The following is a 16,488-nucleotide window of genomic DNA, read 5'->3' as shown; positions in this document are numbered from 1 at the left end:
ATTTTAAAATAAACAATAAAAAACTCTATTAAACTGTATCAAAGTTATTAGAAGTCTATAAAAATCCATCAAAGTCAATGAAAATAGTCAGGCAAACTCTGTTAAAACTCTATGCAGAATTCTGCCAAAGTCTGTGTGGAGTTTATGAAAGTCATTTAAAATCCATCAACTCTACCAAAGTCAATGACTTTTAAAAACTCTACAAAAGTCCATTAAAATCCTAATTGAATACACCCCCCTTAGTCTACAAATTTCTCAAGTTGTACCAAAGCAGTACAAACGTTAATTTTCATAAATAAAAAATGGGTAAATTATAATTTAATACTTCAACTTTACCTCGGATTTCAAGTTAGTACCTCAAGTTCAAAAAGTTGCATGTCAGTACCTCAACTTTTATTTCGTTGCAATTACATACCTCCGTTAGCTTTTCTGTCTGTCAGACCGTTAAGCGCTTACGTGGCACGGTGACGTGGCTTAAAAAATGCCACATAGACAAAAAATAATAATAATAAAATAATAAACTTTTTAAAAATAAAATAAAAAATTATAAAAAATTAAAAAACCCTAATAATTAAATTATAAAAAACCAAAAAACATTTATTTCCTTTCTCTCCATTTCTGAGCCGCTGCCGCCCCCCCCCCCTATCATCATCTTCTTCTTCCCCAACATCTTCCCCAACAAATCAACCCAAAACCATAAAAAAAAAAATCAACAAAAATCATCAAAATAAATCAACACAAATCAACCCAAAATTCATTTCCAGTACACCCAAACCCACAACCCCTCCTTCTTCCCCACCCAGCAACCCCTTCTCCTGCCCCAACCAACAGCCACTCCCCAAAACCCGAGCAACCCTCCTCCCTTCCAGCCACACACCCCGCCGCCAAACCACAACCCAAAACCACCACCTGAGACCCACACAAATCAACCTTCATCCCTTCATTGTGCTTCTGCAACTCAAAACCAGAGACTCACAACGCACCATCCGAGACCCACTCAAGCAACTCTCCTCCCTCCCAGCCACACACCCTGCCGCCGAACCACCACCCAAGCAACCCTCCCTCCCAGCCACACAAATCAACCCACCACCCGAAACCCTAAAACCCGAGTAACCGAGACCCACCAGTCACCAGAGAAAGATAGAGGAGGAAGATGAGGGTGGTTTCGCTGGAGATAGGCGCCGGAGAAATAGATCGAGAAGAGAGAAAAGTGAGGAGAGAAAAGAGACAATCGCGGAGGGGGGAACCCGAGACCCACCAGTCACAAGAGAAAGTCACCAGAGAAAGAGAGAGGAAGAAGATGAGGGGTGGTCTCGCCGGAGATGGGCGCCGGAGAAAGAGTGACAGAATCGCCGGGGGGGGAGGGCGGCTGAGAGATGAGAGAAATGAAATAAATAAAATAAATGTTTTTTGGTTTTTTATAATTTAATTATTAGGGTTTTTTAATTTTTTTGTTTTTTATAATTATTTATTTTATTTTTAAAAAGTTGATTATTTTTTTATTATTTTTTGTTTGTCTATATGGCATTTTTTTAAAGCTACGTCACCGTGCCACGTAAGCGCTTAATGGTCTGACAGACGGAAAAGCTAACGGAGGTATGTAATTACAACAAAATGAAAGTTGAGGTACTGACATGCAACTTTTTGAACTTGAGGTACTAACTTGAAATCCGAGGTAAAGTTGAGGTATTAAATTGTAATTTACCAAAACAAAAATTAAGCCAAAATGTGATGAATAGACTAAAATACCCCTGAAAATACAGTCACATGTTGTGTATATGACTAGTTCCGTTAATTTTTTTGGATGGAAGTTAACGTTTTGGTACAATTTGGGAAATTTGTAGACCAAATTGATACTTATAGTTAATGAACCAAATTGAGAATCATAGTAAAGTTCGTGAACCATTTTGTATTTAATTCTAACTTTTTAATTTTTTTCATTTCTTATTATACCCAACTCAATTGACTATTTCACTCATTTTTTAATAATCAACACCAAGATTGAAATTTTTTTTCTTACCCAAAATAACTCTCACACCCAATATTCTTAAATCTAAACTCAAGTTACACACTTACACCTAGTCAGACCCGTCACTACCGCCGCCACCGGTCCAAGGCCCCCCTCCCCCGCTATGTTCGCCCAATCTAGTGCAACTGTCTACCGCCGTCGCCACCCCCACCTAATCATAGACCCCTCTTGGTGGCAACCCTCAATTTTAACATCAATTATGAAACTTTTCTATGTTTAAGGGATTGATTTTTCATTCTTGTTGATAGATATTATTTTTTTGTATGAATTTGAAAACAATAATTTTGATTTTTTTTGTATGTTTATGAGGTTGATGGCATGTTTATGGCATGAGTTCATTTAGTAGAAAAAAACATAATTTGGAGGCATTGCAGAAAAAAAAAAATTAATGCACACATACATCATTTGGAGGCTCACAAGGAATGATTTCACTCTCCATTTGTCTAAAAAATTTTGTTTGGATGAGAGTGAGTATGAGAGTGAGAATGAAAGTGAGGGTGAGGTTGATGAAGGGTTAGGGTTGTTTGGTATAGAAAGAAAATTTGGCTTTCTATTTTAAACATAATTTGTCTTGAATAGTCATTTCATTTCATCGTGAGATATAATGGTCCGTTCATGGTAATAAATTTTGTTGAGTAAGAAAAAGAAATTATTGGGTATAAATAGAAATTTGCTACCCCAAATTTCTCCCAATAAGCACTTCTCTCCTCTCTATAAAAAACAAATAAATAAAAGCATTTTCTCTCCACGCATCGCCAAAACAAATAGGTAGTATCATGCAAGTGCAACCGTTTGGCACTGTACGTATGTATAGAAAGCTCTTTTACTCAATAGTGCTTTTGTTTAAAGTGCTGAAGTACAAATAAATTTTTACAAAAGCATTCATAAGTACTTATTGAGGAAGCACATGTTAGTTGCTTCTAAAAATCCATTTAAAACACTTTTATAACCTATCAGAACTTTTAATTATTTATATCAAACACTACCAAAGTACCTTTTAATTATTTTGTCAAAAACTACCAAAAACAATTTTAGATCTCAAAGCGCTTTTGAAAATTCTAAAAACTGTGTCAAACATCTGTGGTTTAGGTAAATGGTGGTTTCAAATAGATAAGGAGCTTACCAAAACCAAAATAAAAAGTTTCAATGTATATTAAGAGTTAATTTCACTTTTGTATTTCTTAAAATAATTGCTTTTTTTGTATTAATACAACCAGACTATAGGGGGCAATTCCATCAAATTTTCTATTAACTTAATTAAAGAGTTTATTCGTCAATACATGTCATAGAGCATTTAAAATTTGAAGGAAAAAAAAATTTGACCCACTAACAGTTATTTAATAAATATATAACATTAATATTTAATCAAACAAAAAAATAATAAAAACATTAAAAATATCCCCCCACAACTTGGTATTTATTTTATATTTTAAGTAAAACAAGTTGTGCAAAATAAGCAACAATATACTTGCACACAGGATCCAAAATTAGTGCACTTCATAATATTTTACATAAAAACCAATCCATTAGAGATTTTTAATTTAGAGAGCTGCTATTTGCACACCCTTTTTTTTCTTTTTGCACACATTTTTCTCTTACACACCTCCTACCATCTTCTAAAATTTAAAATTTCTCTTTTACACACCCCTCTCATTACCAAAATACTCCAACCTCATTAATCTCACCAAAATTAATTTCTCATTATACACCTACCTAATCCAAATACTACACACCCCACCCCAAATATGAATTTTTAAATTAAAAAAAAAAAAAAACACAAAGAACAAAAAAAAAATGTTGAAACCAGCCCAGCCCCTCCCTCAGCCTCTGCCATCCCAGCCCCTCCCCCTCCCTCACCCACCCCGACAACCTCTCTCCCTTCCCCTCCCTCACCGACCACCTCCCTCCCACTCTTTTTCCCTCACCAGACCACCTCCATCTCTCTCTCTCTCTCCTCCCCGCAACACCGACCCTCGTATTTCTCTCTCATCCTCGCAGCACCTCCTCTTCCCCCACAACACCAACTTAAAAAAAAAAAAAAATTGCAGGTTCGGCAGACCAGTGCCGAACCCGTCAGTTTTGTTCGACAGGTACCCACCGAACGAACCAGGTTTGTTCGGCAGTTACCTGTCGAACAAAACCGACGGGTTCGGCACTGGTCTGCCGAACCACCTGCCACCCTTTTTTTTTTTTGCTATTTGCTTGGGCGAGAAGAGAGAGAGAGAGAGATAGAGAGAGAGAGAGAGAGAGAGAGAGAGAGAGAGAAGAATGTGGTAGTGGTGGTGGCTGTTTTGGCTTAGGTAGGGGGAAGAAGAAGGTGGTGGTGGTGGCTGTTTTGGTGGTGCAGGGGCTAGGGGGGTCGGTGCAGGGGCTGAGGGGCTAGGTGGGTTGGGTGGAAGGGCTCGCTGGGGGAGGGTTGGAGAAGAAGAAGAAGAAGAAAAAAAAAAAAAAAAAAAAACAGGGGAAGGGGGGTGTGAACGAGAGAAAAAAGAGAGGGAAAGAAGGGGGCTGTATAGTCTTTTTTTTTTTTTTTTTTTCTTAATAGGGGTGTGCAAAAAGAAAAAAGAGGGTGTGCAAATAGTAGCCCTCTTAATTTATTTCCATTATTTATCTAAAGGGGCAATATGACCATAAAAAAAAAAAAAAGGAAAAAAAAAAAAAGAGTATAAATAAAAAGAGAAAAACTATTGGGACAAAATGGGCATACAAAAATATGTTTCCATAGGTTAGAACCTTACTGCCGAATAGACATATTTAGCAAACATGTTTTTGAGTCTTTTGATGAGGGTGTTTCGAACATAATATTAATAAAATTTGATGGCTAACTACCGAATATTGTCATCGTATTCGACATACCAATAGTGAACAAGCCCCATATATGAATACGCCATCAACCTCATTTATCAGCAAAAAGCTCAAATTATTATTTGTAAATCCATACAAAAACATCACATCATCAACAAATATGAACAATCAATCTCTTAAACATATAATTAGTGTTTGATTTACCTAATTGATGAAAATTTGAGAACGTTCGGGGTTGCCTGAGCCAGCGACGGTGGCAGGTCTTGGTTGCAATGGGTCCGGCTGGGCTTGTCCAATTGCTGCTATGTGTTTTGGTAGAGGGTCTTGGGAGTTTGGGAGTAGAAAATGTTGGATTTTTTCGGAGCAGCTGTTACTTGTTAGGTATAATGGGAGAGTAAGATGTTGAGTAAGGAAAGTAAATCTAATGTTAGTGTAGGGTTCACTAATATGAAGGTATATTAGGAAAGTGGGTTAGGTATAGTAAGGAAATGAAAGAAAAAAAATAAGTAAATGAAGAGTATAGTGAGAACGTTGGGTAAAGAAAGAAGATTATTGTATACAAATAGAATATCTCTTCAAGTATTTTTAAGTTATCCATGAGATTAAGTAAGTAGAGAGGGGTGGAAAATGAGTTAAGATTTTTATTTTTATTTTTTGTCAAAGAGAAATGAGTTAGGATTAGATATTTAGAATAGATCCAGGTTTAATCACTTCCAATATAACAAAAAACAAAAGTATTCTTAAGTGCAAGTGGAGTCTGCACAACATTCATAAAATGAAAACGTTTAAGAAAAAAGTCAAGAGGGATCCTAAGCCTTTCTCTACAAAATAAAATGAATCTACACTAGGATACATATTTGGCTAACTTGTACAAACCTACATTTCAATCAAATGAAATCAAGTTCAATTACTCGACCTCCATACAGCAAAAAATTCCGGCTTTCTATAAATAACTAAAAACTGCCCCCCTTTACACCCTGTTTTTGGTGTGTGGTTTGAAATTGCCATGAGTATGGACAGTTCAAGAACCTCCATGACGATTATAGAGTACCGACCGATAAATGGCAGCAATGTGGAAGAAGACTATGAGCACTATGAGGACATCATCCAAAAGACCGACTACACCAAATATTGCTGCAGGAACACTCAAAACAAGAATGTTCTGTTAATAGTGCTGCTTACTAAAACAACTCCACAACAAAAATTCAACCAAATGAAAGAACAAAGCATAAGATGCACCTTCCGGAATAAAGTCAACAGGACTCACTAGGTAGGCAGCACTGAGTACCGTCTGTATATTTTAGGAAAACAAAATTCAACAAAAGGTCAGAATTTCGTGAAGAACATACAGTGCACCATATGCTTCAGAATTGACCACTAAACCACCACCGCATATATATTAATATGAATAAAACAGAACAACCTGATATTACATATCTAACCATAATTAAGGAACACAGACTTATTAAAGGTTATTAAAAAAATAACAGATACAATCTCCCATCTAAGAACTCAAGTTCTATTCTGTACAATGTTTGCCAGGTTCAGCTACAAAACTGCATTTAGTATGAAATCTAGTGGAAAAAAATAGATAAAAGAAACTGCCAACACTGATGCACAGGGGTGATGGCAGTTTTCCACGTAGAATCTGAGCCATGAACCCCTAACAAATGGATTTTTCTTTCTGAAATAACATACATAACTCTTAAAATATGTAGGCCATAATTCTTACATGTTTCTCAGTTATTGGGACACTTGTCTTTAAGATATGGCAGATTCTACTTGATGCAGATTGCAGATAACAAAAGGGCTATGAAGAAGCAAAATTAAAGATCAAACAAATATTATGGATTGATATGATGTTATCTCATATTCTAAACAAGTGTCCAAGGGTCCTATGTTATCTTCTTGAAGGTCATAGAGATATAGACTGCTACTTTCATTTTCTTTAAGTTTTGTTTACTTTAAAGAGTCAAAGGTAATCTGGTAATTTCTGAAATTGCTCGATTGGGATGAGGCAGAAACCTAGAACTCTTAATTTGATTTACTATTTGGATACACAATTCATAGTTTATTCAAAATTAGAAGTTCTAACCAAATATAATACCTTTTTCTTCTTTTGGACTATATAGTATTGATACTCAATGATTGATTTCCCAATATAATCCACTTGACCCAAATTACTGCTGCCAAACTTGAGCTACATGGTTGTTCATTTATGACAATGATATTTTGTGATTAAGTAGAAAAAATTTACTGAAAGGGGCACCAAAGGAGTGCTACCTTTGTAGACAAGCCGAATACCCAGAACAACAAAAAACAAAGAGGAAAATAAATCAATTATATAAGAAAAAAGAAAAACAGAAGAAAACTTTGCCACTCAAGCAGCTATGCAAGACTAGACCCTTAAACACCATGAAGGTATGTTTGACTCCCTCAAACATTCTGCAATTCCTCTTACAACAAACTCCAAAAAATGCATAACGGGGCTAAGTCACCTTCAAAGCAAACCTGCCATGCCAGCCTTGCCCACACACAAATACCAGCCTATGGCATCCATCCCCCAATCCCTAATACACATTCCATACAAAATGATAAAAAAAAAAAAAAAAAATCCCCTACTACCTCTAATCCCAATCGTTTTAGAACTCCTTAAAACAACTTATCACCTCCTATCTCCAGATAAATATTCACCATGGACTAATCAGCTACCAAAGTATATAAAATTGGAAAAGAAAGCTTCAATAGAGTGTTCCCACAACACAACTCACACCAGAAACATAAGTTTTGGTGACTTGGGTCTCCTTTACGTTTTGTCACTTGGGTTTTCAGCCTTTTAATGAAACACATCATTTCATAATGTTTTGATGTTGCTTTGTGGTTTTTCTGTGTGCCACGTTTTCTGTTCTTATCTTTAATTTGAGAAGTATAGCTCAGATAGAAATGGTGTGGCTGTCAGCAAAGCAAATATGGAGCCCCACTTAACATATCTAAATTCATCTTTTGTTTGAAAAACAAACTCCTAATATACATAAAAAAACTAATAGAGAAAAACTATCAAAATTAAATAAATAAGACTCCTAACACAATAATACTAAATAAAATGAGACTATTAATGCTAAAAGATTTATAGTATTAGTTTTTATACTCTATTTATAATTTTATAGATATATACTTATATGTTCCATTATGCATTATATTTTTTTAATATAATAATTCATGTCCCAAAAGGCTTACCTCTCGCCTTCCAGGACATAAAACGCCTCGCCTTTTAAAACATTGGTATTTACATATAGAACTCAGTGAATTCTTACATCAGCACTAATGGATTAAGTCCCAATTTATGTTGTGTGATTTCTAGATGACACAAATCAAAAGATATGCAGCTCATTTATAAGATCGTCAAGAAAGAAACCCTGCCTCACCCTTTAACGTACTCCCTATTCCCAAAACCTAATGATAATGTAGGTAAGCATCCATGTGTTTGTGTATGACTAGATAATTGAAATGCAAGATATAAGAAAATTGACTGCATATTTGTGTCAATAACTTAACTGCGATATAGACACGAGCCCTTATAACAAGGGGAAGAGATCTCTGAGGATCCATTAGTTCTCGTAACAGCCTCCGCAGGAGAAAAGGAAGGTCCTGCATTCTCTGTAGGCAAAAGAAATGACATTTGAATATGCGAGAGAGAGAGAGAGAGAGAGAGAGAGAGAGAGAGAGAGAGAGAGAGAGAGAGAGAGAGAGAGTAGTTCATAAAAATTATAATGATCATCCATATCTCAGCTGGCCATGTTTTACTGCAAGGAACCTAACTGTGAAAGCAATCATGATTGATGAAACAAATACAAAAATGTTCTCTTGCCAGACAGTCTGGCAATATACGATACTTATATTGCTACACGGTGAATCTTGATTATTGATTATATTGATTGTTGCATAAATGTGTGGTCCAGATTTATAATTTGCCAACACAAGCATCTTATGTTGTCATATTATCTAGAAAGAGAACATTACCCTATGTATGTGTGTATGTTTACCTGGATAAGACCTCTGGACTGACCTCCAAAGTAACGATTAAATGTTTCAATCTTGCCTAGAATCTCAGCCACTTCAGGCCTATCACGCTGCCTTAATGAAGCCTCACTTGGAACCAACAAAGTGATCTGACGACGACATAGAGGGCATTTACAAGGTTGAAGTGCTGATCCATGCTGCCAAACAAGCATAATACAATTTCCTGAAGAAAGGGAGTCCATGATGCATTATTAGTTAATTTGAAATTCAATTTATGAATATATGCTCTATGGATTATATTTAATAGAATTCTGATACTTGCAGATTTGTATAAAGTAGTGCTACTCATTTGATAATGTTATCATCAAACACTCACTTGGTCATATTTTATTCTTTAACCTACAAAATATGCGGTGTATGTTAAACAAAAGACATTCTCATAGTTTAGGTGTACAACTCATCGTTCAAAAAGTACGGACAAAGTTCTCAAGTAAAACATACCGGGGAATGTGACAATTTAGCAATCTAAAATCTCTACACTCCATAACAAAGAAAAATGACTCTAAGCATAGAGCACTTTCACATACATAGAAGCAGTGAACTTGCCAAACATCAGCGCGCCTTTAAAGGCTAAGGGAGATATTCCCTATAACTAGACCCAGCTCAAAACAGACTTGAATTTCAATTACAGGGAGTCACTCGTATTCTTTTTAAAAAATCAACTCTCTCTCTATTCTATCATAAGATATAAGAGTTTTTCTCACCACCTTGAACCTCTTCCTATTTGGCCATCTCCTTATCTTCAGCTTAGAAAATCATTTACCTCATTAACGGAAACATTGGTCTTTGTTGCACATGACCTAAACATCTCAAAAAATTTTCCCTCTAGCTCCTCAAGACTGAAAGACTGAACTCTTTCTTTTCTTTTCTTTTCCTTTTTTTACTGAAAAACGTCTTAATTGCAAAGAACTCTCTAACATGCATTATAGAATCTAATGATACACCAGATGAAAGCTCATATTGTGCATTTCATATATAGATCTAGGCATGTACGTTTCTCAAACATAGGTCCCATCAATAGAACGCATTAATTTGTTAAGGTGCAGTACAGTGATATTAAAAACATGATCATAATCTTTAAATATGATGCAACTGGAAAAATATCAACAACACACATAATGAGGAAACCTCAATACAACAACCTTTGAATGGAACTTACAGGAGCCCTTCATGAAACAAGCTCAATCGTTATATATATGAGGTACTTTATCCAAAAGCCTTGGTCAGGGGCTTTTAACACGGTTACAGTCCATTCATTCCCCGCCCCCGCCCTGGCCCTCCTATAAAAATTGGCTAACCTAAATGGGCATTATGGGTATCATTGGATTTACAGACAAGACTTAGGATCCATTTTTATGGAAGGAATTAAAATGAAGGATTCGGATTTGAGTTTTTAGTGTAAATTGCTCAATTAGACTTTAGAAATATTAATTCATTTGTCTTCATATAATCCACACATAAATTTGATTACTGAAGATAATGAGGAATTTCAAATAATCAAGAAAAGAGTGTTATTTCTTATCCCTCTTTTTTATTAAATAAACCAATTTCTATGTGGATTTATAAAAATAATAAATCTAAAGTCCAATTAAGAAATTTACACTAAGAACTCAAATCAAAATCCCTCATTTTATGTGATTAAGAACTCTGCCAATTATGTGATTAGATCTTGAGGAACTAAACCTGGGTCAAAACCTGTAAGTGAAAAGTATAATTAAAGGTTCATGATGACATTCTGTTTGACTTCCCTAGAAATCAATCTGCCGAATAAAAACAAGAGTCTAAACAGTCCGTAATAACTATAACCAGCTGCCATAAAACATCATAACATGTAACCTATTGTTGTACAGTTGTACTGTTTAAGCAAGATACAGATATGACCTGCAGGGCCAAGGAACCATGTAAGTCATCCACTCCTCCTACATTACAATACTAGGAAACCATACTGAAAACGAAACAACGAACCTGAACCCAATGACTCTTTTCCACTCTGACGGCATAAAAGCAGAAAGTTTTCTTTAATCTCCTGTCATATCTTGGTTACCCTACATAGCTAGCATGAACAGCTCCATCTTTGGCTCTCTTTTCTTCACCAAAATTTTAGAGTAAATTTGGGAATATAGAGCATAGCTAACTTAATTTGAATTTGTTTCAAAGGCAAAGCATCCTAAGTTTGGTCGAAATAATCTCCGTAGTTGCACTATAAGTCTCTCCTAATTGTTGGTTTCAAGACTGAACTCTTTCTTTTCATGCATTGCATTCGTTTGTTTGACCCATCTTAATTGCATAGAACTCTCTGACTTACATAATAGAATCTAAACGATATACCAGATGAAAGCTCTTATTGTACATTTCATACATTTATCTAGGCATGTACATTTTCATCAAACACTGGTCTCATATATTTCGTTTTATTTTTTATTTTTATTTTTTTGCTAAACCAGATGTTAGATAATGGCCATTATGGGTATCATCAGACTTATAGGCAAGCCTTAGGATCCATTTTGATAGAAGGAATAAAATGAAGGATCTGATAATGTTTTTAGTGTAAATTGCTCAATTGGACTTCACAAATAGTAATTCTTATCTTTACAAAATCCACATATTAATTTGATTACTTAAGAAAATAAGGAATTTCAAATACTCAAGAAAAGAGTGTTATGAACATAATAATGAACATTTCTAAAGTCCAATTAAGCAATTTACACTAAAAACCCAAATCAAAATCCCTCATTTTAAGTCTCACCATCCAAATGGACGCCTAGAAATGAACTGATGGAGAATATCATCTTCATTCACCTTGACATGAAATAGGCACTGGGAAATAGTTTTTTTTTTTTTTTTGTGTGTTTACTTTTCCACATCTCTTAGGTTGCAACCCTTGGCAATCCAAACAAATTCTTGTCTAACTTGTTTTTCTTCTTTACCCAAAATCTGCCAATTATATGATTAAATCTTGAGGGACTAAACTTGGGTTAAAAACTGTCAGTGCAAAGTATAATTACAGGTTCACAATGACATTCTGTTTGACTTCTCTAGAAACCAATCTGCTGGATAAAAAACAAGAGTCTAACAGCCCCTAATAACTATACCCAGCTGCCAAAACATCATAACATATTACTATCAATGTACAGATGTACTGTTAAAGCAAGTTACAGATTTGACCTGCAGGGCACCATGTAAGTTGTCCACTCCTCCTAAATTAAAATATTAGGAAACAAGGGGCCTGAACCCAATTACTATTTTCCAGTCTCACCGCACAGAAGTCAGAAGCAGAAACCTCACTTAATCTCCTATCATTTCTTGAATTTCCTATATAGTTAGCAAAGCTAACTTAATTTGAATTTGTTTCAAAGGCAAACCACCCTATGTTTGATCGAAATTGTCTCCCAATTTGCACTATAAATCTCTCGCTCTGGAAAATTCTTGTATGAAATTCAAGTCTATCAGTGCAAGCATGGCTTATATCATATCAGAAGCGTAAACTAGCTTAAGACCAATTTGGATCCAAGCAATGCAACACAAACAGAGAAAAATAGGGTGTGAATTTTAAAGCCAAACATAGCAATTCGTATGAGGAATAGAGTTAACATTGAAAATTGGGAATGAGATTGAAAGAGAAAAAGAGCTGTGAAAAGAGGAATGAATTAGAGAAAGGGCACCGCAAAACCAGTGAGAGCAATTGGCTTGACATGGAGTGTTGAAGTTGCCATGGCACACCGAACACAAATCGTTGACTGGAGGACCGTCCATTGCGAACTCTCTCGCTCTCGAAAGCCAACTACTTCTTTCGTCCGATACTGTGCCTCGCCGTAGAACTGGCCTGTCGTAAGTTATGAGCCAAGTCTTTTCTTCTTTTGTGCCTTATACTAAACTGGGCCGACGTATAGTCTATTTAGCGAGGTTCCAATATTTTTTGTTGAGTGGATTCTGGACGCTAATATTGTCCTACATGTTTTAGGGGTGATAAAAAATAATAATTCTTTTAAGGTTTTTTTTAGCGTTAATTACAAGAACATCAATAAAATTTTTCAAAAATATAAATTCATTAATGTACTTTTTATATAATTTCATTCATTAATCCAACCTCCACTATAAATACCAACCTCATAAGAGAAAGAAGGGATCTTCGACACACCTCCATCAAACACAAAAACCTATACATTCAGCCAAAATGAGGATCAGAGAGTTCTTTTCAAACATTTTTACTCTTTGTTCTTCATTTTCATGTTTTTTTTTTCTTTTTTTGGCCATTGTTCTTCATTTTCATGTTTACTTTCTGAATTTTAGTTAAAAAGATCATTTCAAATAATTTCTTGCGTTCCTTAGATTCAAGTAACATCCTTACATTTTATGTTTATGATGAGCAATGTTTAGATTTGTTGTGAGACCAACCATCTTGTATCAGCCAAGCACTAGTGAAATAAAATTCCCATTTTTATTTAAAAGAATATGTTTTTATTTAAGTCCATTATTATTGCAACCCGGGATTCACACCTTTGAGTTCTCACACACCCTCACCACACAAGTAGACTAGCAAAGTCATAGACAAGCTAGGCAAGAAAAGAATCTCGATCAAATTTAGTTCCTTATTGGTCAAGCAATCGCCTAACATTAAAAACATAGTCGAAAGGTTAAATATAAATGTTCATAAAGTATTCAACGTTTCAAAGTCAAGTTCAGCCTAAGGCCCACCTTCAAGAGGAGCCCACAAATTTTTATATTATATATATATATAATAAATCATTGTTGACTCATTGTCAATATAGAGGTCCAATGTCAATACGAAGTAACGGAGGCTCAAAAAAATTCAAATTTCAGTAAAAAAAAAATCAAGAAACAATGAACAAAGAAAGAGGAAAGAGGCGTACTGACTTTACGCCTTCTCTTTTTTTCTTTTGAGCACCTGAGTTTATGCCTTCGCGTACATACTTTAGTCTCAATCTATGGATCTCTCTCTCAATCTTCCATCGTCTTCCTTTCTCTCTCTCTCATTTTAAATAATAAATATTTATGAAAACCTCCACTTGTAAATTTATAAAAGAAACCAATAATAAGAATAATTTTTTAAAATTTTGTTTTTCTCAATTAAAATTCAAATAGTTATTTCTGAAATTTCAGCGATCTCACACTCGACATGGGCCCCGTTTAATTCCCCAAACATGTCTCATTGGTGCATTAAGTAGGAAAGTGCAGATTGTCACCATTCTAAAATTAGTTTGGGTCTTAAATGGGAAAGGATAATTATGAAAACTTTATGAATCCTACATTTTCCTCTTTTGGTAGGATTTGGAGTGGGAAAAGAATAATTAAGTAATTAACCCACTAATTTCCCAATTTAGTTACCATTTTTATGAAGCTACCTATTAGTTAACCATTGTACAAGTTAGTGGGTCCTAGACAACTTTTTTCTTGTAGTGAATGTAAAAAAGTCTTCTTTTTACTTTTGAAGTCTGTTAATTTCAAGGTACTAACAACCCAAAAATTTAACTAAAACCTCTTTAACCCAAAAACTTAACTTGTAGGTAGCCTTCTAGAAGGCCCAAGATAGAGGCGCCATCGAAAGAACAATCACAAAAAAAAAAAAAAAGAGCAAGTCTTTCTGAAACTGTTGTAGTAATGAAAAATTAAGAATTATGAGACTTTAAATTCAAATAGGTACATCAAATATGAGAATTTCTACAACTGAAATTACAACTGAAACTGAAACTGCAAACTAAAATTGTAAATACAACAAAAATAAATCTACAAAATCGATTATAGAGATTGATTTCAATGCAATCAGCTACAAATCTAAGCATGAAATAAAAATAAATATCGATATGCAAGATTGAAAATCAAAAATCAAAATCAAACTGAAACTATAGCTACAACAAAAATAAATTTGAAAATTCAATTATAGAATTCGACTTCAATACAATCAGCTACAAATTTGAGCATAAAATAGAGATATATATCGATCTACAAATTTGGAAATAAAAAAAAAAATAATCATAAAAGGAAAGCCAACCATACCTTAAAACTCATATCGAATCACCAACAAAGATCAAATCACGAAATCAAAGAAGATCAATCTGTGTGTGAAATCGCTGAAAAAAAATTGAGAAGAGAGAAGAAGAGCAATGTGCAAATTCGAAGGCGTCGATGTGCGAAATCGAAGATGAATGATGTACGAAATCAAAGAAGATCGATGTGCAAAATTGAAGAAGATTGTTGTGCAAAATCGAAGAAGATTGTTGTGCAAAATCATTAAAGAAAAATGGAGAAGAGAGAAGAAGAATTCAACAAGTTTGAAGACCCCTAGTCTAAACGATTTTGGAAGAGTTTGAACACTATGTTAAACGTGTGTGGGTTAGGTGACTAACCTGATTGTTAAATATTTAACCTTATTACTACATTTTAAAAATAGGTGTATTAGAGTTTAGTGCCTAATTTTAAACACCCTACTCACCAAAAAAATTTGTCTAAACCCCCACCCATCTAGAAACTCTTTCTAAACCCCCTAAAACTTATAATCCTAAATTACCCTTCTGACGCGCGCTGACGCATGCTGACGTCACTGTAACTGTATTTTGGTGAAACTGTTTTTTTTTTTTTTTTTTTTTTGGAATTGAAGTTTTTGCTAAAACTCAATATTTCACTAAAACTAAAATCAAACACTGAAATTGAATTTCATTACACTAAAACTGAATTTCAAAAATTCAGTTACACTGAAACTGAATTTCAAAAATTCAGTTACACTGAAAATGAATTTCAAGAATTCAATTACACTGAAACTGAATTTCAGAAATTCAGTTACACTAAATTGAAGAATTCAGTTATGAATTCACTTACTGAAACTGAATTAAGTGATGAAACAATTACATCTCGACTAAAATGCAATTACACCTTAATTAAAAAACAATTACATCTTTACTAAAACAATTACACTTCACTAAAACAGTTACACATTTACTGAATTCCGTTTCACTAAAAAGAACACAGCAACCTTATAAAAAAAAAACAATAACAATACAATAAGCCATTGAGATGAGAGGAGTAGCCAACAATACAACGTCGTCCGATCATCTCACGCGCGACGAGTACACGACAGTCGCCACTGCCTCGATCTATTTCTACCTGCAAATTTGATTCATCATATTTCAGAACCATAATTTCATTCAAAATTCATTTAAAACTCATGTTTCACGAGCTGAAACTGTTTCATGAGCTGAAACTGTTTCACGAGCTGAAACTGTTTCACGAACTGAAACTGTTTAATCAATAAATGTAGGCTTAAAGTTCCCTATACACAGTTACAACAACACACAATGAGGTTCGATTTGGGGTTTTTTGATTCATCAGCCATTGGTCCAATCCAAACACATAGCATTGAAGAGTACAATGAGGAGAAGAATATTAGTACCTGACTCGACGGAAATGGCTGTCGGAAAAGCCAGATCGCCGGCAGAGAAGCCGCGGCCTTTGTGGCTTCGATCTGCCGCCGTGGTTGATCAGATGGAAAATCCGAGCACACCATCGTGCTCAGGACGTCGAGAGGAAGAAGGCTTGGGTGGTTTGGCATTCCAACTCCG

General features: G+C 34.8%; 1 protein-coding gene across 1 annotated transcript; it reads right to left on the bottom strand.

Moving 5' to 3' along the window:
• Positions 1 to 5,519: 5,519 nt before the first annotated feature.
• Positions 5,520 to 12,781, bottom strand: LOC147279662 (uncharacterized). Its single transcript, XM_086251230.1, has 5 exons — positions 12,577 to 12,781; positions 8,878 to 9,077; positions 8,390 to 8,491; positions 6,074 to 6,125; positions 5,520 to 5,968 (listed from the first exon to the last, which is right to left on the bottom strand). The coding sequence occupies exons 1-5, from the start codon at positions 12,665 to 12,667 to the stop codon at positions 5,856 to 5,858; spliced, it is 558 nt and encodes a 185-aa protein (XP_086107356.1). The 5' UTR covers positions 12,668 to 12,781; the 3' UTR covers positions 5,520 to 5,855.
• Positions 12,782 to 16,488: the final 3,707 nt, after the last annotated feature.

Source organism: Dryas octopetala, chromosome 7 (assembly GCF_963921425.1).
Source record: "Dryas octopetala chromosome 7, drDryOcto1.1, whole genome shotgun sequence".
NCBI lineage: Eukaryota > Viridiplantae > Streptophyta > Magnoliopsida > Rosales > Rosaceae > Dryas > Dryas octopetala.
The sequence above is the reverse complement of the archived record's forward strand: the minus strand, read 5'-3'. Positions and strand labels throughout refer to the sequence as shown.

Excerpts from the sequence above, each read along its gene's own strand:
- LOC147279662 (XM_086251230.1), bottom strand. The coding sequence starts at position 12,667 with ATGGACGGTCCTCCAGTCAACGATTTGTGTTCGGTGTGCCATGGCAAC. Across the intron at positions 9,078-12,576 it reads TTGCTCTCACTGGTTTTGCG|GAAATTGTATTATGCTTGTT; the intron begins GTGCCCTTTCTC and ends CCCTTTCTTCAG. Across the intron at positions 6,126-8,389 it reads GGGCTCGTGTCTATATCGCA|ACGGTACTCAGTGCTGCCTA; the intron begins GTTAAGTTATTG and ends TAAAATATACAG.